The sequence below is a fragment of the Gossypium arboreum genome, chromosome 7, assembly GCF_025698485.1.
Source record: "Gossypium arboreum isolate Shixiya-1 chromosome 7, ASM2569848v2, whole genome shotgun sequence".
Lineage (NCBI taxonomy): Eukaryota > Viridiplantae > Streptophyta > Magnoliopsida > Malvales > Malvaceae > Gossypium > Gossypium arboreum.
The window spans coordinates 18,639,700-18,656,757 of record NC_069076.1 but is presented as its reverse complement, the minus strand read 5'-3'; the positions used below and the strand labels follow the sequence as shown (position 1 = coordinate 18,656,757).

General features: G+C 33.0%; 1 protein-coding gene across 1 annotated transcript; it reads right to left on the bottom strand.

Annotated features, from left to right (window-relative positions):
- Window positions 1-5,044: 5,044 nt before the first annotated feature.
- On the bottom strand, window positions 5,045-8,060 carry LOC108461739 (uncharacterized). The gene is made up of 5 exons (XM_017761663.2): window positions 6,894-8,060; window positions 6,645-6,703; window positions 6,404-6,532; window positions 5,643-5,778; window positions 5,045-5,555 (listed from the first exon to the last, which is right to left on the bottom strand). Exons 1-5 carry the CDS (start codon window positions 7,590-7,592, stop codon window positions 5,220-5,222), a joined length of 1,359 nt encoding a protein of 452 aa, XP_017617152.1. The 5' UTR covers window positions 7,593-8,060; the 3' UTR covers window positions 5,045-5,219.
- Between the last annotated feature and the right edge of the window lie 8,998 nt (window positions 8,061-17,058).

Genomic DNA, 17,058 nt, shown 5'->3' with positions numbered 1-17,058 from the left:
GTGATTTATAAAGGTTGAAACAACAACCATTAGACGCAAGTTAAATCTTTTATGAATTGTCAATTTACTAATATATCTAAAGGTTATTGCATTCACCACAAAATAATATTATATCTTTTCATAATCAATACCAGTACTTAGCGAAAAACTTCATATTTTATTCTTCTTTAGCAAAACTACTTCATTTGCATCCTCATTGGCTTTATACCTTTAGATATTTGGACTATTGGTCCAAAAACTCCTCGAATTTAATTGTACTTGAGTTGCGCATTTCTATTTTGACTAATTTATTCCATATCTATATTTCTCAATAGATTTATTCAAAATCCTCCTTTTATTTCATTATTTCAATAATAATATTGCATGCAAAATCATTGTCGACCACTTTTATTATTCGGTTCCACATTTTCTCTAATTGACATAACTTATCGAGATCTTTTATTTTTATTATTTTAAATTCAGTTTCAGGTACCTAAATCTCTTCTGAAGTTTTACTTATTAGTTATATCTTGGGTCTCTTCTAGAGCACCCGCCTCCATTATATGAACATCTAGAATAATTTTCATTTTTGGAATCGATCAATCTATTATTTATTCTAACTGATTGTCCTACTGGGACTTTGATTCAAATTAAAATATTAGATGGTATATAACAATTGATTATTCTCATTAAGGTTGAAAATACATGTAACAGTTAACTTGTAATGAATTATCCTTATTGAACTTCTGGTTCAATTACTCTCCCCCTAACTTATTACAAGTTATTGTTTCTCTCCCCCTAATGTTGGGAAAACTGACAACTCATGTTACAATTAAATCTCGAATTAATTGCTCAAAAATATTATAAGGAGACTCATATAAATATGCATTCCCAATCTCTTATTATGACCTGTGCATTGTGGTGGAGCAGTTAGAACATATACCGCACATCCAAAAATTGTAAGATGGGAAATATTTGGCTCCTGACCAAAAATCAATTGTAATGGGGATTATTTATAATTTATTGGCTTGATGCGTACAACATCTAAATCAATACAATCTCATGCTGAAATAGAAAGTTTTGATCTCATAAGTAATGATTTAGCTATTAGTTGGAGGCATTTGATAAACAATTCAGCTAAATTATTTTGTGTGTGAACATGAGCTACAGGATGGTCAACTTTTATCCCAATTGACATGCAATAATCATTGAAAACTTCGGATGTAATCTCACCAACATTAGCAAGATGAATTGTTTTAATTGCATAATCTAAAATTAATCATTTAAACAAGCAATCTTGGAAACGACAGGTTGCGAGTTGATAACGCATGTGATTATTTTGTAGATGCATCTACCAAAATCATATAATATCAAAACCATCTACATGGTGGATGAATGGGCCCATATTCATTCAGAAATGCAAGATATTAAATCTCAACTTTAGCTAGTGAGTTTCTAAGAACCAATTTTTATTGAGAATAAGCAACAAATGAGAATTTTTTAAATTAAAGAATCTTCTGGTTCTTTAATGGATGTCCATATGAATTCTCAATTAATTTTCGCATCATATACGATCCAGAATAGTCTAACTAGTCACGCCAAGTAGTAAATGCATTTGTATTAGTAAACTTCTGGTTTACTTTAACATGTGTTTCAATTGTACTAAATTGTAACAATTTGGTAATTTTATTTTCGTTCTTTTTATTTTGTATCCACATTAAATACTATTGTGACATTTACTACTGGAAATGTCTAAATCACTATGAATTCTATAATGCCATTAAGTCAATAAATATAATTTCCAAATAATTATATGCAGTATTCGCTTCAGGGAATATGCCAAAATCTTCAAATGTCGAAAAATCTATTAATAGAAAACTTTGAAAGTGGATCTTATTTTCCATGTGCATAACATGTACATAACTAATGACTTTCATACATAGTTTTCTCTCTTAGAAGTTCTCATTAGTTATATTTTATCACGTAATTTTAATTGAGAACTTATTCGAATCTGTAGAGTTATACTAATAGTTTTAAAAATACTTGCAACTTTAGATGCATCCAACCATAATAAGCTTTAGGTAGAATTATCATATTCTATTACTTATGAGTAGATCTTTCATAGTCAAATATTTTGGTTTCAACCATTTAATAAGGATGATGACAAAAGAATATCATAAAGATTATAAATTAATAACTCAATCCTCTTTATTTATTCATATGAAATATAATATTTTCCTCATTCACAATCTCAATATGAGATCTATTACAAATAACTTTTAAAAGTAATGTATTAACCATCACAAATTTTGTGCTTTTTACATAGTGATATATTAACTCTTCCGGAGCTTTCAACTAATTTTGTATTATAAAATATTAGAATAATATTTGTTTGTTTCAATACCAAATAAGATAAATATTTTTCTACCTGTAATGATAGAATTCATTACTACATTTTCATATCATTCCTCAAAGAATATTAATGAAACAAAATATTTGGGATACGCCACATATGTGGCCAATAATTTTTCATATCATATTGATAACATAAGTTATCTTTACCCTTTGAAAAGTTATCTTGAGAACTTTCATTGTTTTCTTATTTATTACTATGTTCCCATTTTTAGTGGTCCATTAGTATATCTTTTATTTTCTTTATGTTTATATTCACTTTGGGGAATGCAACAAATATAGTAGGACAGACTTATAAACATCCCAATAGATTCTTTATTTCATAAGGTAATCGCAAACATGCGTGAGATTTCAAATCAAAATCTATCTATGCATGTTGTCATGATTAGTCTCCAATTATAATAAACAATAAATAAAACATAGTAAAATATACCTGAAGATCTTTAACACCATCATCATCACTAGAAGGTATGAGATAGTTCGAAAATATTCTTGATTTCATATGTATAACGATATCAAATCTTTCAGCATCCTTAAGAACAAAAAGTAAAATAAGTTAATCAAAATAATGATAATATATAATGAAAGAAGAATGAAAAATAATAATCAGATATGAAACATTAAATAAAAGAAACTTCCTGTAAAAACTTTGCATCTTACCGTCAAAGAAATTGAAAATCATGGAGGATAAATTTGATCGTCGATAAAAGTAACTATCACTTTGAGCAAGATCGTGCTGATAACGTGTTATAAAATAAAGAGAGATGGGGAGAATAAAGAACAAAAAAAAATGAAAGCAATAGAGAATGTACTTTATTGATCAATTCGGATGATTACAATGCTTCATCAGAGTGTCTATTTATAGGCATAAGAAGTATAAAAAAAGTAGAGATCTACTTCTAATAACTATTAGAATTTAAAGTATATAAAAAATTTATCTTGACCATGATGGACATCCACTTAATAAAATATTCATAACATTATTATTATTATATTATTATTATTATTATTATTATTATTATTATGGATTTTTAGAATTTTAATTTTTGTAATGGTTGAACTGATTGAATCAAAGACTAATAGTTTAACCACAAGTCAGAACTATAAACAATGATAAATTATTTCCACTTTTCTTTTTACACCAAGATAAAATATTAGTTCTTGAACTTAATAGCTTTCTTCACCTTGGTCCTTGAACATTTTTTTATCCGCATTATTTTTTGTCATTGAATTTGGATTTCGTTAAATTATGATGACATGACACTTTAAATTATACTCAGACTTGATCATGGGTTGTGTCACTTGTCCAAGTCCGAATGTCCACTTAAAAAAGTGGACTTGAACAAAAAATAATTCTTTTTTTTAAACGGGCCAAACCTTGGGTAGAATTTTTTTGGCCTGGTCTAGCCCAAATCACATGTCTATATTTTTTTTATATTTTCAATTTGTAGTGAAACATTTATTTTAATATTTTTAGTGTATTTGATGTATTATATTTTTTAAATATGTTTTTATATAAAAAGTAATCTAAAAAAAGTTATTATAGTCGGGCCATGTAGGGCTTGGGTTTAGCATTTTTAATATGGATCGGGTTTAAATAAATTTTAGGCTCATTTTTCGGGTCGACCGACCTAGACCTAAAATTCTATATCGGCCCGAGCTCGACTGATGATCAAGTCTAATTATGCCACATCATGACTCAAAAAAAGTATTTTTTATATTTTTAGATTATATATATTTTAACTTTCAAATGATGAAATGACAATTTTAGAATTTTATATCATCACACTTAATAAAATCCAAATTTAGTGATCAAATTAGAAAAAATTATCAAATTCTAATTAATTTGAAAAAAATTAAAGATCAAATTAAAAAAAAGCAGATTTAGGGATTTTCTTTTATCTCTGAATTTTATTTTATTTTAAATTACCTCTTATTTTTTTAAATGAAAAAAAATTGTCAACGTTTGAGAGTAGCATATCTACGGTGCTCACATCATCACTTGTAAAAATTTACTTTTAAAGAATTAAATTGTATATATATTTTAACTTTTAAATGATGAAGTGTACCATGTCATCACATGCAATCAAATTGATAAAATTGGCAAAAAAATTACTAAATTCCAACTAATATAGACCAAAAAAAATTAGAGACCAAATTTAGGGATTGAATGTTGCTTTATTCTTATTTCTTTTCACTTTCTTGCTCATTTTATTTATTTATTTATTTATTTTAAATTACTTCTTATTTTTCCAAATGAGGGAAAAAAAATAGCTACCAACATTTGAGTGTAGCACATCTACTGAATTCTTTTTTTTTTTTTTCGGTCTATATTTGATATTTGTGATGATTACCCCTTTCAATAAAATTGTTTCTAAATTTGAACTCCATTCTTAACTTAAAAATGTAATATGCTTTATCAATACTTCCAACATTTGCGAGCAATATCATTTTTCTTTTTAAAGAGATGTCAACATTTGAGAGTAACACATCTACTGTACTCAATACTTTTTTTCAGTCTATCTTTGAGATTTATGATTATTCTCTAAATTTAAACTCTATTCTTCTTTTAAAAATGCAATATGCATTATCGATGCTAACAACACGCAATATCATAAAAGAGATGTCTACATTTGAGATGAGCACTCATATGTTCTTTTTACATATATCATATTATATTGAATAGATGTAGTTTCCAATCATCACAAAAATTGAAAGAATGTATATACATTATCAATGGATCATTGTTCTATGAGATCAACCTCAATTGTACAGTCGCCCGTAATGCCATGGAAACTGAGAAACAAAAAATAATAATTTTTGGTAGGCTATTGGGTTTGAGTGGGATTTGATTCCTTCTTTAGCATTAGTTTCCCTGATTCACTCCTTTTGAAAAGTTTCTCAACCAACTCGTCCCAGTTAGTCCCTCTAGAGCTTAACTCCGGTTCAGATTTCGGGCTGTCTCCATTATTGGCTTTGGCAGCCTCTGCTTCCATTTCCTTGTTTTCAGTCGGTTCCTCGACTGTGGATACAGCATGAGGGATATTCAAACTGACAGCTCTTTCCAACGCATCTTTGTGTTCGTCCTCAATGGTCTGCAACCTCTCCAGTCTCTGTATTTTTGGGGGAACAGTTATCGTCTCAGATTTGTTCTCCCTCATAATCTGTAGGAACCAACAAGTAAGCCATTGCTGGTAATCCATGATACAACTGAGAAGCTTAAATGTTAAACCCAAACAAAGAACACTTGCCTCCAAAGCCTTTTCTGCTTCCTTTTCGATCCAAATTATTCCATGATCGGATGTTGCATTACATGATAACACAATGTGTTCAAATCTCCCATCGACAGGAATGGCTGTTCTGACTTCTGGAGGAAACCTCCCACATCTGCAGACTCAAATCACATGGTAACTTAACATCAAATATAGAGATAAACTCAACATAATCCAAGATAAAATTGTAAATAATATTGGTAACTTATCATTCAAGGAACAAGTATAGGTAGCGAAATTTTAGAACTCTTCAATAATGAAAATTCTTTTCAATATACGAGTAATATCCATATCCAACACTTATACCCTAGTCCGACTAACATAAAAGTAAACTATGAAATAGCTTCCTAACGTCTAAGTTGTGTGTGTTCAATGTACTTATTCTAGTAACAAGCATCCACATGGTAGCTCAAATTTATCCGAACTTCAATTTATGATATCAATTGATTGCTTCATAAGCAAGGAGTAAAATATGTGACAGTCTCAATAGCTTTTAGCAATGTCATTGATAATGCATTCACTGACTAAAAGCAACTAAAGAATATAATTTTGACACAGCTTATTTTCTATGTGACAAATAGAAGTAAACTTGAAGGAGAAGAACAAAGGCAAAAACCCTGCAAGGGAAAAGTTTTTTGTATGTTTTCATTTTGCAGGGCAATGAAGTCATCCAAATATACTCAAAATGCGTCGGTCAATGTAAAGATGAAGAAGAAGCAAGAGAGTGAAAATATCGGTACCTGCAAAATTTTCTTTCGACGATATGGTACATCCGTCCAGGTGCGTAAAGTCTTCTTGGATCTTTAAGTTTTCTACCTTCTGGTATGAAGGTATCCCTCAAGCAAACAAGAAATAACAAGCAGGGCAAGCTGTCCAATGCATCAAGACCTAGTTTAAGGTATACTACTACTACTAATAATAATAGAAATAATAAAGCTCTAAGAGAATATCAACGAAAAGATGCAAAACACACAAACTAACCAGAAAATTGACTTGAAGATATCTTGCAAGGGGGTGGCTGTTCTAGGCAAGAAATCATCCTGGAAACCAATTATAATTTCATGCTGATAAGGAGATTGTTGACAATCTAAATTCACTGAATGGAGGTGATTCGGAAATGTCACTAATACCAACTCTTCATTTTTTTGTTGAAATATTAGTGTGCTTCCAAATGCATTAGACAAATTTAGAAAGAAAACAATTCTGAGTACAAAAAATAAGTAATCTCACCTGCAACACAATGGAGTGTATAACATCAGCATACTTGACAGCTAAGTTAAGTGACATACACCTGGCGGGCGCCAGCGCATAGCACCTAAGCTTAATTCGGGGAATCCCACCCAATCTATCCCTGTGATTAACCACCAAGACCGTCATCAACGCCGCCACGCCTGACCCCAACGAATGTCCCACGAAAATCATCTGATATTCCCTCCCAGTCTCTTCCCAAATCCTCTTCAACGTCTCACTCTCCACGTTCAACAGCCAAACCGCCGATTTCAACAGCCCGTGATGGACATATCCTCCATCAAACATCTGCATCCCTAGCCTATTATCCAAAAGCAATTTATAATCACTTTCCTTGGCCAAGTTGAGTCCCCTGATTGCCATCACGATTTCCTTCCGGTCATGATCGACGTAGATAAGGTAAGGCGGAGAACGGCCGAGGGTGTCTTCGTAGGTGACGCGTTTCAAGACCCAGTCAGGGTTGAGTCGGTAGCCGCCGTCGGGAGGGAACTGGGGGTTTCTGAGATCAGGTTCGTAGACAGCTAGGATTAAACGACAGACTCTGGGGACAGGTTCGAACTCGTCGGGGGTGGCTAACGGCCAGGTTTCACTGTCGTTTGAACCAACGTAGGTGCAGCGTCTCCATGCCCAACGCGAACAGCCAAGCAGGAGAACGCATTCGACACCGCAAGAGAGTGACATTTATGATCGAATGAGAGAATTGGGTAACAGATTTTTGATAATCAATGGAAACAGAGGTGGGATTGTGAGGAGAGAAAGGAAGGGGAAAGAAAGCACATGGAAACTCAAAAGAAGGCTCGAGACAGCGAGGGTACACAAGTAGGGTAGACGACCATTTTTTATAAATATATTTATTTTAGGGGGAGGGAATCTGGTTTTCAGACATATCCAAGCTGTAGATTTCCTTTATAGTAGCTGTTTCGGTGATTCGGTCCTAAACCGGTTGTCTGTCCTAAAGTCTCAGGGACGGGGACTTTTTGGACATAAAATAATTAATAATGTGGCATCGCCAATATTTTTTTTTCCTGTTTCGGTCGAATTTCACTTTTTTTTTTTTTGGGTTAATTGTCTAACGTCACATCGTCAATCGAGTGTGTGCCAAACTGGTAAAAGAAATTTCGTTGAAATCATGGATAATAAATTTTGAATTCGACTTTTGAGCAACCTTAATAATTAGTTTATTAAGAAATACAATATATCTTTGGCCAAATATTATTTGATTTATTAACCAAAAAAAAAAATTCAAATATAAATCTAGGATGCGAGTCTTTTGGGTTCATTGTATCATACTTAATTCAATCCATATTTCAAACTTACTATTATATTAATATATTATATTCAAACCATGATTCATGTGAAGCTTGGATTTAAAAAAAAAATTTGTTGAAAACTTGAATGAATTTCTCAAAATGTCAAAAAAAAGAGTGTTTGGATAATTTTATCGAAAAATGATGAGAATATGTCTATTTTATGAAAACGCTTTTAATTGAAATTGTTTTTTATGTGTAACATTTTAGTTAGGGTCAGAATTTTGTTTTTTTTTTAATTAGGATTAGTGTCCAGGGTTTTTTAAGCAGGGTTTTACATTTTTGGGATTAGGGTTGGTTTTTTTTATATATTTTATAATTTTTTATATATTATTTTATATATTATTTTAATTTTTATATATAATTTTTTAATAATTCTTTTAGATGTAAAGTTAATAATTATTTAATTCAATTTTAAAAGCATCATATTTACACCAATCGTATATTTTAATTATTTGAATTATAAAATTCAATTCACATCATAATTGAAACTCGAACTACTCGATTTGATTGAATATTTCAGTGCATTATTTTCGAACATTGATATAGGTTCAGAAAATATATCCCGAGAATCTTGGGATATGTGATGGTTGAGTGGCTAAAAGTTTGGGTTGAAATTCTTAGAGAGAAAGCATTTCATGTAGGACTTTTTTCAATGCATATAAGAGAAAAGCACTGACAGTATCTCCAACTGGACGTGTTTTCAACTAATGTGGCAAGAAAACGCTTCCTGTGGAGGCATTTTCAATGCTTTTATCTTACATGCATTGAAAAAACGTCCTACGTAGAGCACTTTCTCTCTAAGAATTTCAACTCCCACAAGCTCGAGAAAATTTTCTAAATCAACTGGCACTCACCCTTGGGTTTATAAAAGCAACCTATTTCATCATTGAGTGCCATAAGGCATTTATGAGCAAAGAAGATCAGAATAAGAGAAGTTCACACATAAGACATAATATGGAGTTACCACACAATTTACATAAAGTAATGATCGTTTTTTGTTGTTCATATTTAATTACAACACTATTTCTCTACATGATTTTTTTTTGTTTCGAACATGTGGAATATGTTATTTCGTTGAAAATGAGTGGACGAATTAATACTATTGTTTATTACGACGATGAAGTGCGTGACATCGAGAGTGGGTCGTTTTTTTATCAGAGAATACATTATTGTTGGCTTTTAACTAAAAATACAACTGACCAAACTTCAGATAAGAATTAGGTGGAAAATCGTCGGATCCAACCAGATGAGAGTATCATCCCTTAAATATCGATTTTGTGCTTCGATCGACCTCGTTAGATATGACGCTTTCTATATTAGAGGTGTGAGGGGGTTGGAGGCAATTGTGCAAATGCATATGAACAGTGGATCACCATTTCTCAAGTTATATGCGGAGTTTGTAAGGACAGATGAAGGCCCTCGGAGGTTGACATATGTTCCTGTTCGAGAGGCCATAACGGAAGAATAGGCGAAGAGTCCAATAACAAAGTTGTGCGGTGGGTTCACCTTTTTGCTAGAAAGTTCCCATTATGATATCTCAGAATCATCAATAGGAAGACACTCATTTGTTTCGGCCCTAGATGTCAACAACGACAGGAGAAACATTGAACAGTCGGAGTTTGGTGGTAACACAAAATACTGGACCACTACATGACACTAAATTGGTGGTTTTGATTTGAACTTCAGTCAACCGATGTTCATTGCTGGGAACACTTACAGGGGAATGATATCAAGTTCCAACAATTGGCAACCAATAGTTGATTTTGATTGTTTCGACAACTACACAAGAAGGGATGATGTACTCCCTACGACATCCACTATGTAATGACCCAAAATTCACGGGCATCAGAAAAGTACATTAACGGGCCTCCGTCTTAGTAAATCGAGTTCGAAATAATTACTAGAAATATTTATGAGTTTAGCGATGTGTTTAATTAGGTTTAAATTAGGTGAATTTAGCTTAATTAAGAGTAATTAGGAAAAATGACTAAATTGAATAAAGGATGAAAGTTAAATTGTAGATTAAAAGAAAATGAAGAGGACCAAAATGATAATTATACCATTTGTCCTAAGTGAGTGACATAAGCATAAAAATCGAGATTTTATGTGTTAAAATATATATTAAATTATTATTATTAAAAGTAAAGTAAATAAAAAGGAAATAAAGGAAAGAAACAAAAGAATAAAAAGAAGGAAGGAAAGCAGAATAGCAGGAAAGCAAACAGAGAAGAAACAGGGGAGAAAGAAAGAAAGAAAAGAAAAAGGGAAAATAGGGTTTAAAGGTTCGAAGTTAATTTGGTAAGCCAATTTAGCCTATTTTCTTATGATTTTTAAGTTTTTGGAATCCTAGAGATAAATAGTACTTGTTTTAAGTAGAAATTTTGAAAGTCATTAGATTTCTAAGTTTGGTTCATGTTGAATAAAATGATGGAATTGGGGGTTTATTTGATAGAAATTTTGATTGGAATTGAATAAAGGATTGAATCGTAAACTAAGCTATAAGTTTTGAGTTTTAGGGATTAAATGGAAATAAATTCGAAATTATGAAAATATGCTGGAAATTTAATAGTTGTGAAAAATAAAATAGAATAAAATAAATAAAAATAAAGAACACATAAATTTTACGTGGAAACCCTTTCGGGAAAAAAACCACGGGCAGAGGAGAAGAAAATTCACTATGTCGAAAAATTTTTACTCAAATACAAGAGGAATAGACTATGTCTATTTATAGGCTTGCAAAGCCATATTCTAGTAGGATTGAAACACCTTATCCTAATCAATATAAAATAGATGGAGTTTAATAAGGTTTAAAACCTTATTCTAAAATAAAATAAAAGAAGTCTAGTTCTATATGGATTTTACTTTTATTTTATTTTCCATCGTATTTTATTTAAATAAGAATTTGGGTCACTTAATTCTAACAATCTCCACCTTGACACAAATTCTCAATGAACAAGTTCTTCATCGCGAACTTTCAATAAACAAGTTCTTCACCTCTTCCAAAAACCCCTTAAGGGTTTAACTTCAACAATGAACACCAACCAAGTCTAAGCAATGCTCAAACTTGGTTATAGGAAGTGACTTAGTCATCATATCTGCAGGATTTTCATGAGTGCTAATTTTGCTCACAACAATATCACCACGAGCAATAATATCACGAACAAAATGATACCAAATATCAATGTGTTTTGTTCGCTCATGAAACATTTGATCTTTTGTAAGAAAGATGGCACTGATCGTCACAAAATCTGTGCTGATTTGAAGGTCTTCATTGAGTTCACTAAATAGTCCCTTCAACCAAATAGCTTCTTTACAAGCCTCAAGAATCGCCATGTACTCAACTTCAGTTGGTAGACAAAGCGATCGTAGTTTGCAAAGTGGCTTTCCAACTAATTGCACAACCTCCGATTGTAAAGACGTAACCTATGAGAGATCTTCTTCTATCAAGGTCTCCAGAAAATCAGCATCAACATACCCTATAACTCCATCTTTAGTTCTTCCAAACTGTAAGCAAACATTAGTAGTGCCTCGTAAGTATCTTAAAATCCATCGAATCGCTTTCCGGTGTTCTTTACCAGATTCGCCATGTATCTCGCTAATCGACCGATCGCATATGATAAACGGACGTGAACAAACCATAGCATACATGAGAGATCCTATCTGCACTAGAGTATGGAACATGTGACATGTACTCAATCTCATTATCGATTGAGGAGATAAGGCCGATGAAAGTCCGAAATGGTCGCTAAAGGAGTACTAACAGCTTAGCACTCTGCATATTGAACCCGCAAAGAACTTTCTCAATGTACCCCTTCCGACTTAGGTACAATTTACTTGCTTTTCTATCTCGAGAATCTCCATACCAAGTATCTTCTTTGTTGGTCCTAAATCTTTCATCTCAAATTCTTCACTTAGTTGGGCTTTAACCTTTCTTATCTCTCTTTATCTTTTTCGCTATCAACATGTCATCAACATAAAGAAGTAGATACACAAAAGAACCATCACTGTTTTTCTTAAAGTAGACACAACTGTCAAAACTACTTCTTTTGAAATCATGAGAAGTCATAAAGGAATCAAACCTCTTGTACCACTGTCTTGGTGACTGTTTCAAACCGTAAAGGGACTTTTTCAGCAAGCAAACATAGTCCTCTTTTTCCGAGACTATAAAACCCTCTGGTTGTTGCATGTAAATATCTTCCTCAAGTTCTCCATGCAAAAATGCAGTTTTTACATCTAACTGCTCAAGCTCCAAATCATGCATGGCAACAATACCAAGCAAAGCTCGAATCGAACTATGCTTAACAACTGGAGAGAACACATCTGTGAAGTCCACTCCTGGAATTTGACTGTAACCCTTTGCAACAAGCCTTGCTTTATATCTGGGTTCTTCAACTCCTGGAGTCCCTTCTTTCTTTTTAAACACCCATTTACAACGAACTGCCTTTTTACCTTTAGGAAGTTTTACAAGATCCCATGTTCTGCTTTTTGTGGAGTGATTCCATCTCCTCTTGCATAGCAAACATCCACTTTTTCGAGTCTTCACACTAATCGCCTCGTAATAATTAAATGGCTCTTGATTCGCATCTATATCTTCAGCCACATTTAAAGCATAAGCAACTAGATCAACCTCGGCATACTTCTTTGGAGGTTTAATTTCTCTTCTTGTCCTGTTTTTGGCGATAGAGTATTGCGGTGAAGAAGCAACTCTATTCTCAATTTTGTACTTGGCTTGAGGAGTTGATTCGTATTAATCGATGCTCCACCGCTTTTGGTTTTCTTTATTGGAAGAGTCTTTAAGAGATAAGTTAGGTAGCATAGCGGTTTCATCAAAACAACATCTCTGCTAATCACAACTTTTCTATTTTCAGGACACCATAACTTATAGCCTTTTACACCACTTTATAACCAAGAAAAACGCATTTAATGGATCTCGGTTCCAATTTTCCATTATCAACATGAGCATACGCAGGACACCCAAAAATCTTTAAATCAGAATAATTAGCAGGATTACCAGACCATACCTCTTGTGGAGTCTTTTTCTCAATGGCAACGGATGGAGATCGGTTGATCAAAAACATGCAAGAGAGGTCGCTTCGCCCAAAATGACTTGGTAAGTTGGCATTTGACAACATACATCGAACCTTCTCCATGATCGTTCGTTCATTCGCTCGCAACGCCGTTTTTTTGTGGAGTATGACGAATCGTCAAGTGTCTCATGATCCTTCCGACTTGCACAATCTATTAAACTCATCGAGCAGAACTCTAAGCCATTGTGCATGCGGAGGTATTTTATCTGCTTTTCCGTCTGCTTTTTCAATCATAATTTTCCAAGACTTAAATGTGGAAAACACATCGCTTTTCGCTTCGGGAAGAACGCCCAAACTTTTCGGAAAAATCATCAATAAAGGTTAGCATATAATTAGCTCCACCTCTCGAAGGCACTCGGACGACCCCCACGATCGAATGGATATACTCCAACGCTTCCTTCGTGTTATGGATTCCTCTAGTGAATCGAACTCTCTTTGCTTCCCAAAAACACAGTGCTCACGAAATTCAGTTTGCAAATTCCTTGCCCATTAAGAAGTCCTCTTTGCTTAATTCGCCATGCCATTCTCACTCATATGCCCTAGGCGCATATGCCAAAGTTTAGTAATATCATCATCGACAAGGAAGAGGAAGCGGCAATTTGCATCACCGAGAATGAGAGAACCACAGAAACATATAACTTGGCAATCTTTCTTTGCCCTTTCATCACAACAAGGGACCCTTTGGAAATCTTTAAAACCCCACTTTCAGTGTGTATCATGCCCTTTTGAATCAAGAGTACTCAACGAAATTAAATTTCTTTTCAATTCGGAACATGCCGCACGTCACTAAGTGTTCGACAACTCCATCAAACATCTTAACTTTAATTGTTCCAACACCGCGATTTTACATGAAGCATTATTTCCCATCAAAACAACACCTTCAGATACTGTTTCATAAGTTGTAAACTAATCCCGATTGGGACTCATGTGGAAGGTGCAGCCTGAATCAAGTATCCACTCCTCGCTTACTTTAGAATCATTGACTGAAGCAACTAGAAGTTCACCATCGCTGTAGTCTTCTACAACATCGACTTCACGGAATTTTTCGGTTGTTTTCCCTTTTATTCGCAGCCTCCCTTTTAATCTTATTTTGTAGCTTATAGCACTCAGATTTAATGTGCCCTTTCTTCTTGCAGAAGTTGCAAGTTTTACCTCTGTTTGAAGATTTCGATCTACCCTTAGATTTACCACGAGGATTCCGTTCCTGTGTTCTACCACGATCATCATCAACATTCCGGTCTTGTCTCCCATGAACAATGAGACCCTCTCCCTGAGAGTTGGGTTTAACCACAAGATGCTTCATCTTATCATACGAGGTTAAAGAATCATAAACCTCATCAACCGTGAGAGACTCGGCTATATAAAATCGTGTCTCTAAAGGTTGAATAAGACGGGGCAACGAACAAAGTAGAATCAACCCTAGATCTTCCTTATCATCTTGAACCTCCATGGCCTCCAAGTTTGAGAGAATTTCTTTAAACACTGTTAAGTGTTCGGTCTGACGCACCTTCCTCCAAACGATGAGCATAAAGACGCCGCTTCATATGCAACTTGCTTGTTAGAGTTTTCGACATACATATTTGTTCTAGCCTCTTCCATAATGCAATGGCGGTTTTCTCTTTCATCACATCCCGCAAAATTTCGTTGGACAAATGCGATGTAATTGTGTTAATGCCTTTCGATCCTTACGCTTCTTCTCTTCATCTGTTAATGTCGAAGGCATCTTATCTATCCTAGCGGGCATCCTCTAGATCCATCTGTGCAAGAACTGCTTGCATCTTAATTTGCCACAACGCAAATCTGGTGTTGCGATCCAACAGCGGAATTTCATACTTCAAAGACGCCATTACCGTGATCGAGATGAATAACCCGGAAGCTCTGATACCAATTTGTGAAAAATAAAATAGAATAAAATAAATAAAAATAAAGAACACATAAATTTTACGTGGAAACCCTTTCGGGAAAAAAACCACGGGCAGAGGAGAAGAAAATTCACTATGTCGAAAAATTTTTACTCAAATACAAGAGGAATAGACTATGTCTATTTATAGGCTTGCAAAGCCATATTCTAGTAGGATTGAAACACCTTATCCTAATCAATATAAAATAGATGGAGTTTAATAAGGTTTAAAAACCTTATTCTAAAATAAAATAAAAGAAGTCTAGTTCTATATGGATTTTACTTTTATTTTATTTTCCATCGTATTTTATTTAAATAAGAATTTGGGTCACTTAATTCTAACAATAGTTAAGTATGAGTTTGGAAAAATTTGAATAGAAATAAAGTATGAATTAAGATAGAAAAGTAAGTGAATTTAGTTAGGATTAAATTGAAATTAAAGTAAATCAACATTTTGTACTAAGAATATTTTAGACAGCAGCAGTAGCCTAAGTTTGAAAAATCACCAAAATTGTAGAAATTAAATTATAGGATGAATAAAATATTAAATTAAATCTTATTGAGTCTAGTTTCTTATAGAAGAAACGATATAAGCAATTGAATTGTAAATTAAGAGATATAATAAATTTTGTGAGACAATGTCAGAATAAATTTGGGTTCCCCTGTTCTGAATTTGGAAAATCACAAAAAATTGAAGAAAAATAATTAGAGGCTTAAAGTTATATGTTTAGAATCCTTAATGAGTCTATTTTTAGGAGAAATCAACGGGAATATTATCCGAGTTCTGTACTGTGATATAATTAATTTTTAGTAAAGAATGGTCGAAACTATTTGACAGCAGAACAGGGGCAACTTTAAAGAATAAACTGTACTTATTGGCTTAACCAAAAATTCTAAAAATCTTATGGTAAGAAGATATGTGAGTCTAGTTTCAGGGAAAATTAGTGGATCTTAATTTGGAGTTTCTTAGCTCAAGATATAAATGATTTAGTAACAATGACTCAAGTAGACAGCTTTGAATGAACATATAAGTAAATAGTGGAATTATGTGTATAAAAATGGTTAAATTTGCATGTTTAGGCTCATGGGTTAAATTGAATTGTGTGATATTGATGATTATAAATTATTATTATTTTCGTAGTTAACAAAGAACCCAAGACATCGGTGCACAAAGGAAAGGAGAAAGCTATCGAGGATTAAAACGAGAAATTCACGGTTTGTATTACTATAATTCAAATTACTTTTTATTAAATGTTTTATATCAATTCTATATTTAATAAGTGAATTATAAGGTAAGTATTGATATTTGAGTTGAATGAGAATTGAATTGAATGGTGAATGTGTATGTATAATTGAATTGTAAATTGATTTGAATGTGAAAATTTTAATTGAAAAGTAATCTTGGAATGGAAATGAAAGTGAATTGAGAATTGAAATACCCTATTAACTAGTCGGGCTAAGTCGGATATAATTGGCATGCCATAGGATCTGGAAGTGTACGGGAATTTGCCGGCTTTACTGATCAGGCACTTTATGTGTCGTATTTCAGGCACCTCGTGTGTCGTATCAGGCACCTCGTGTGTCGTTTTAGGCACTTTATGTGTCGTATACTGATCAGGTACTATGTACCGTTTTAGGCACAATGTGCCATACTGGTGTGTTGGGTTGGAATCCGTGTATCCGTCAAAGTCCGGATTTGTTAATAGGGTGAATATCTAAGATGAGAAATTTAAAATAAATTGATTGATTATATTATTGAAATATTGAAAGAAATGAAAAAGTTGAATAGTGGATTGAAATTGAGATTGAAAATGAAAGGCATGAACTTAATGTTCATGTAATGATTGAAA

Bases quoted from the DNA above. Each gene is read 5' to 3' on its own strand.
- LOC108461739 (XM_017761663.2), bottom strand. From the start codon at position 7,592: ATGTCACTCTCTTGCGGTGTCGAATGCGTTCTCCTGCTTGGCTGTTCG. The intron at 6,704-6,893 runs GTGAGATTACTT...ATTGGTTTCCAG, and splicing joins TACACTCCATTGTGTTGCAG to GATGATTTCTTGCCTAGAAC. The intron at 6,533-6,644 runs GTTAGTTTGTGT...TGCATTGGACAG, and splicing joins ATCTTCAAGTCAATTTTCTG to CTTGCCCTGCTTGTTATTTC.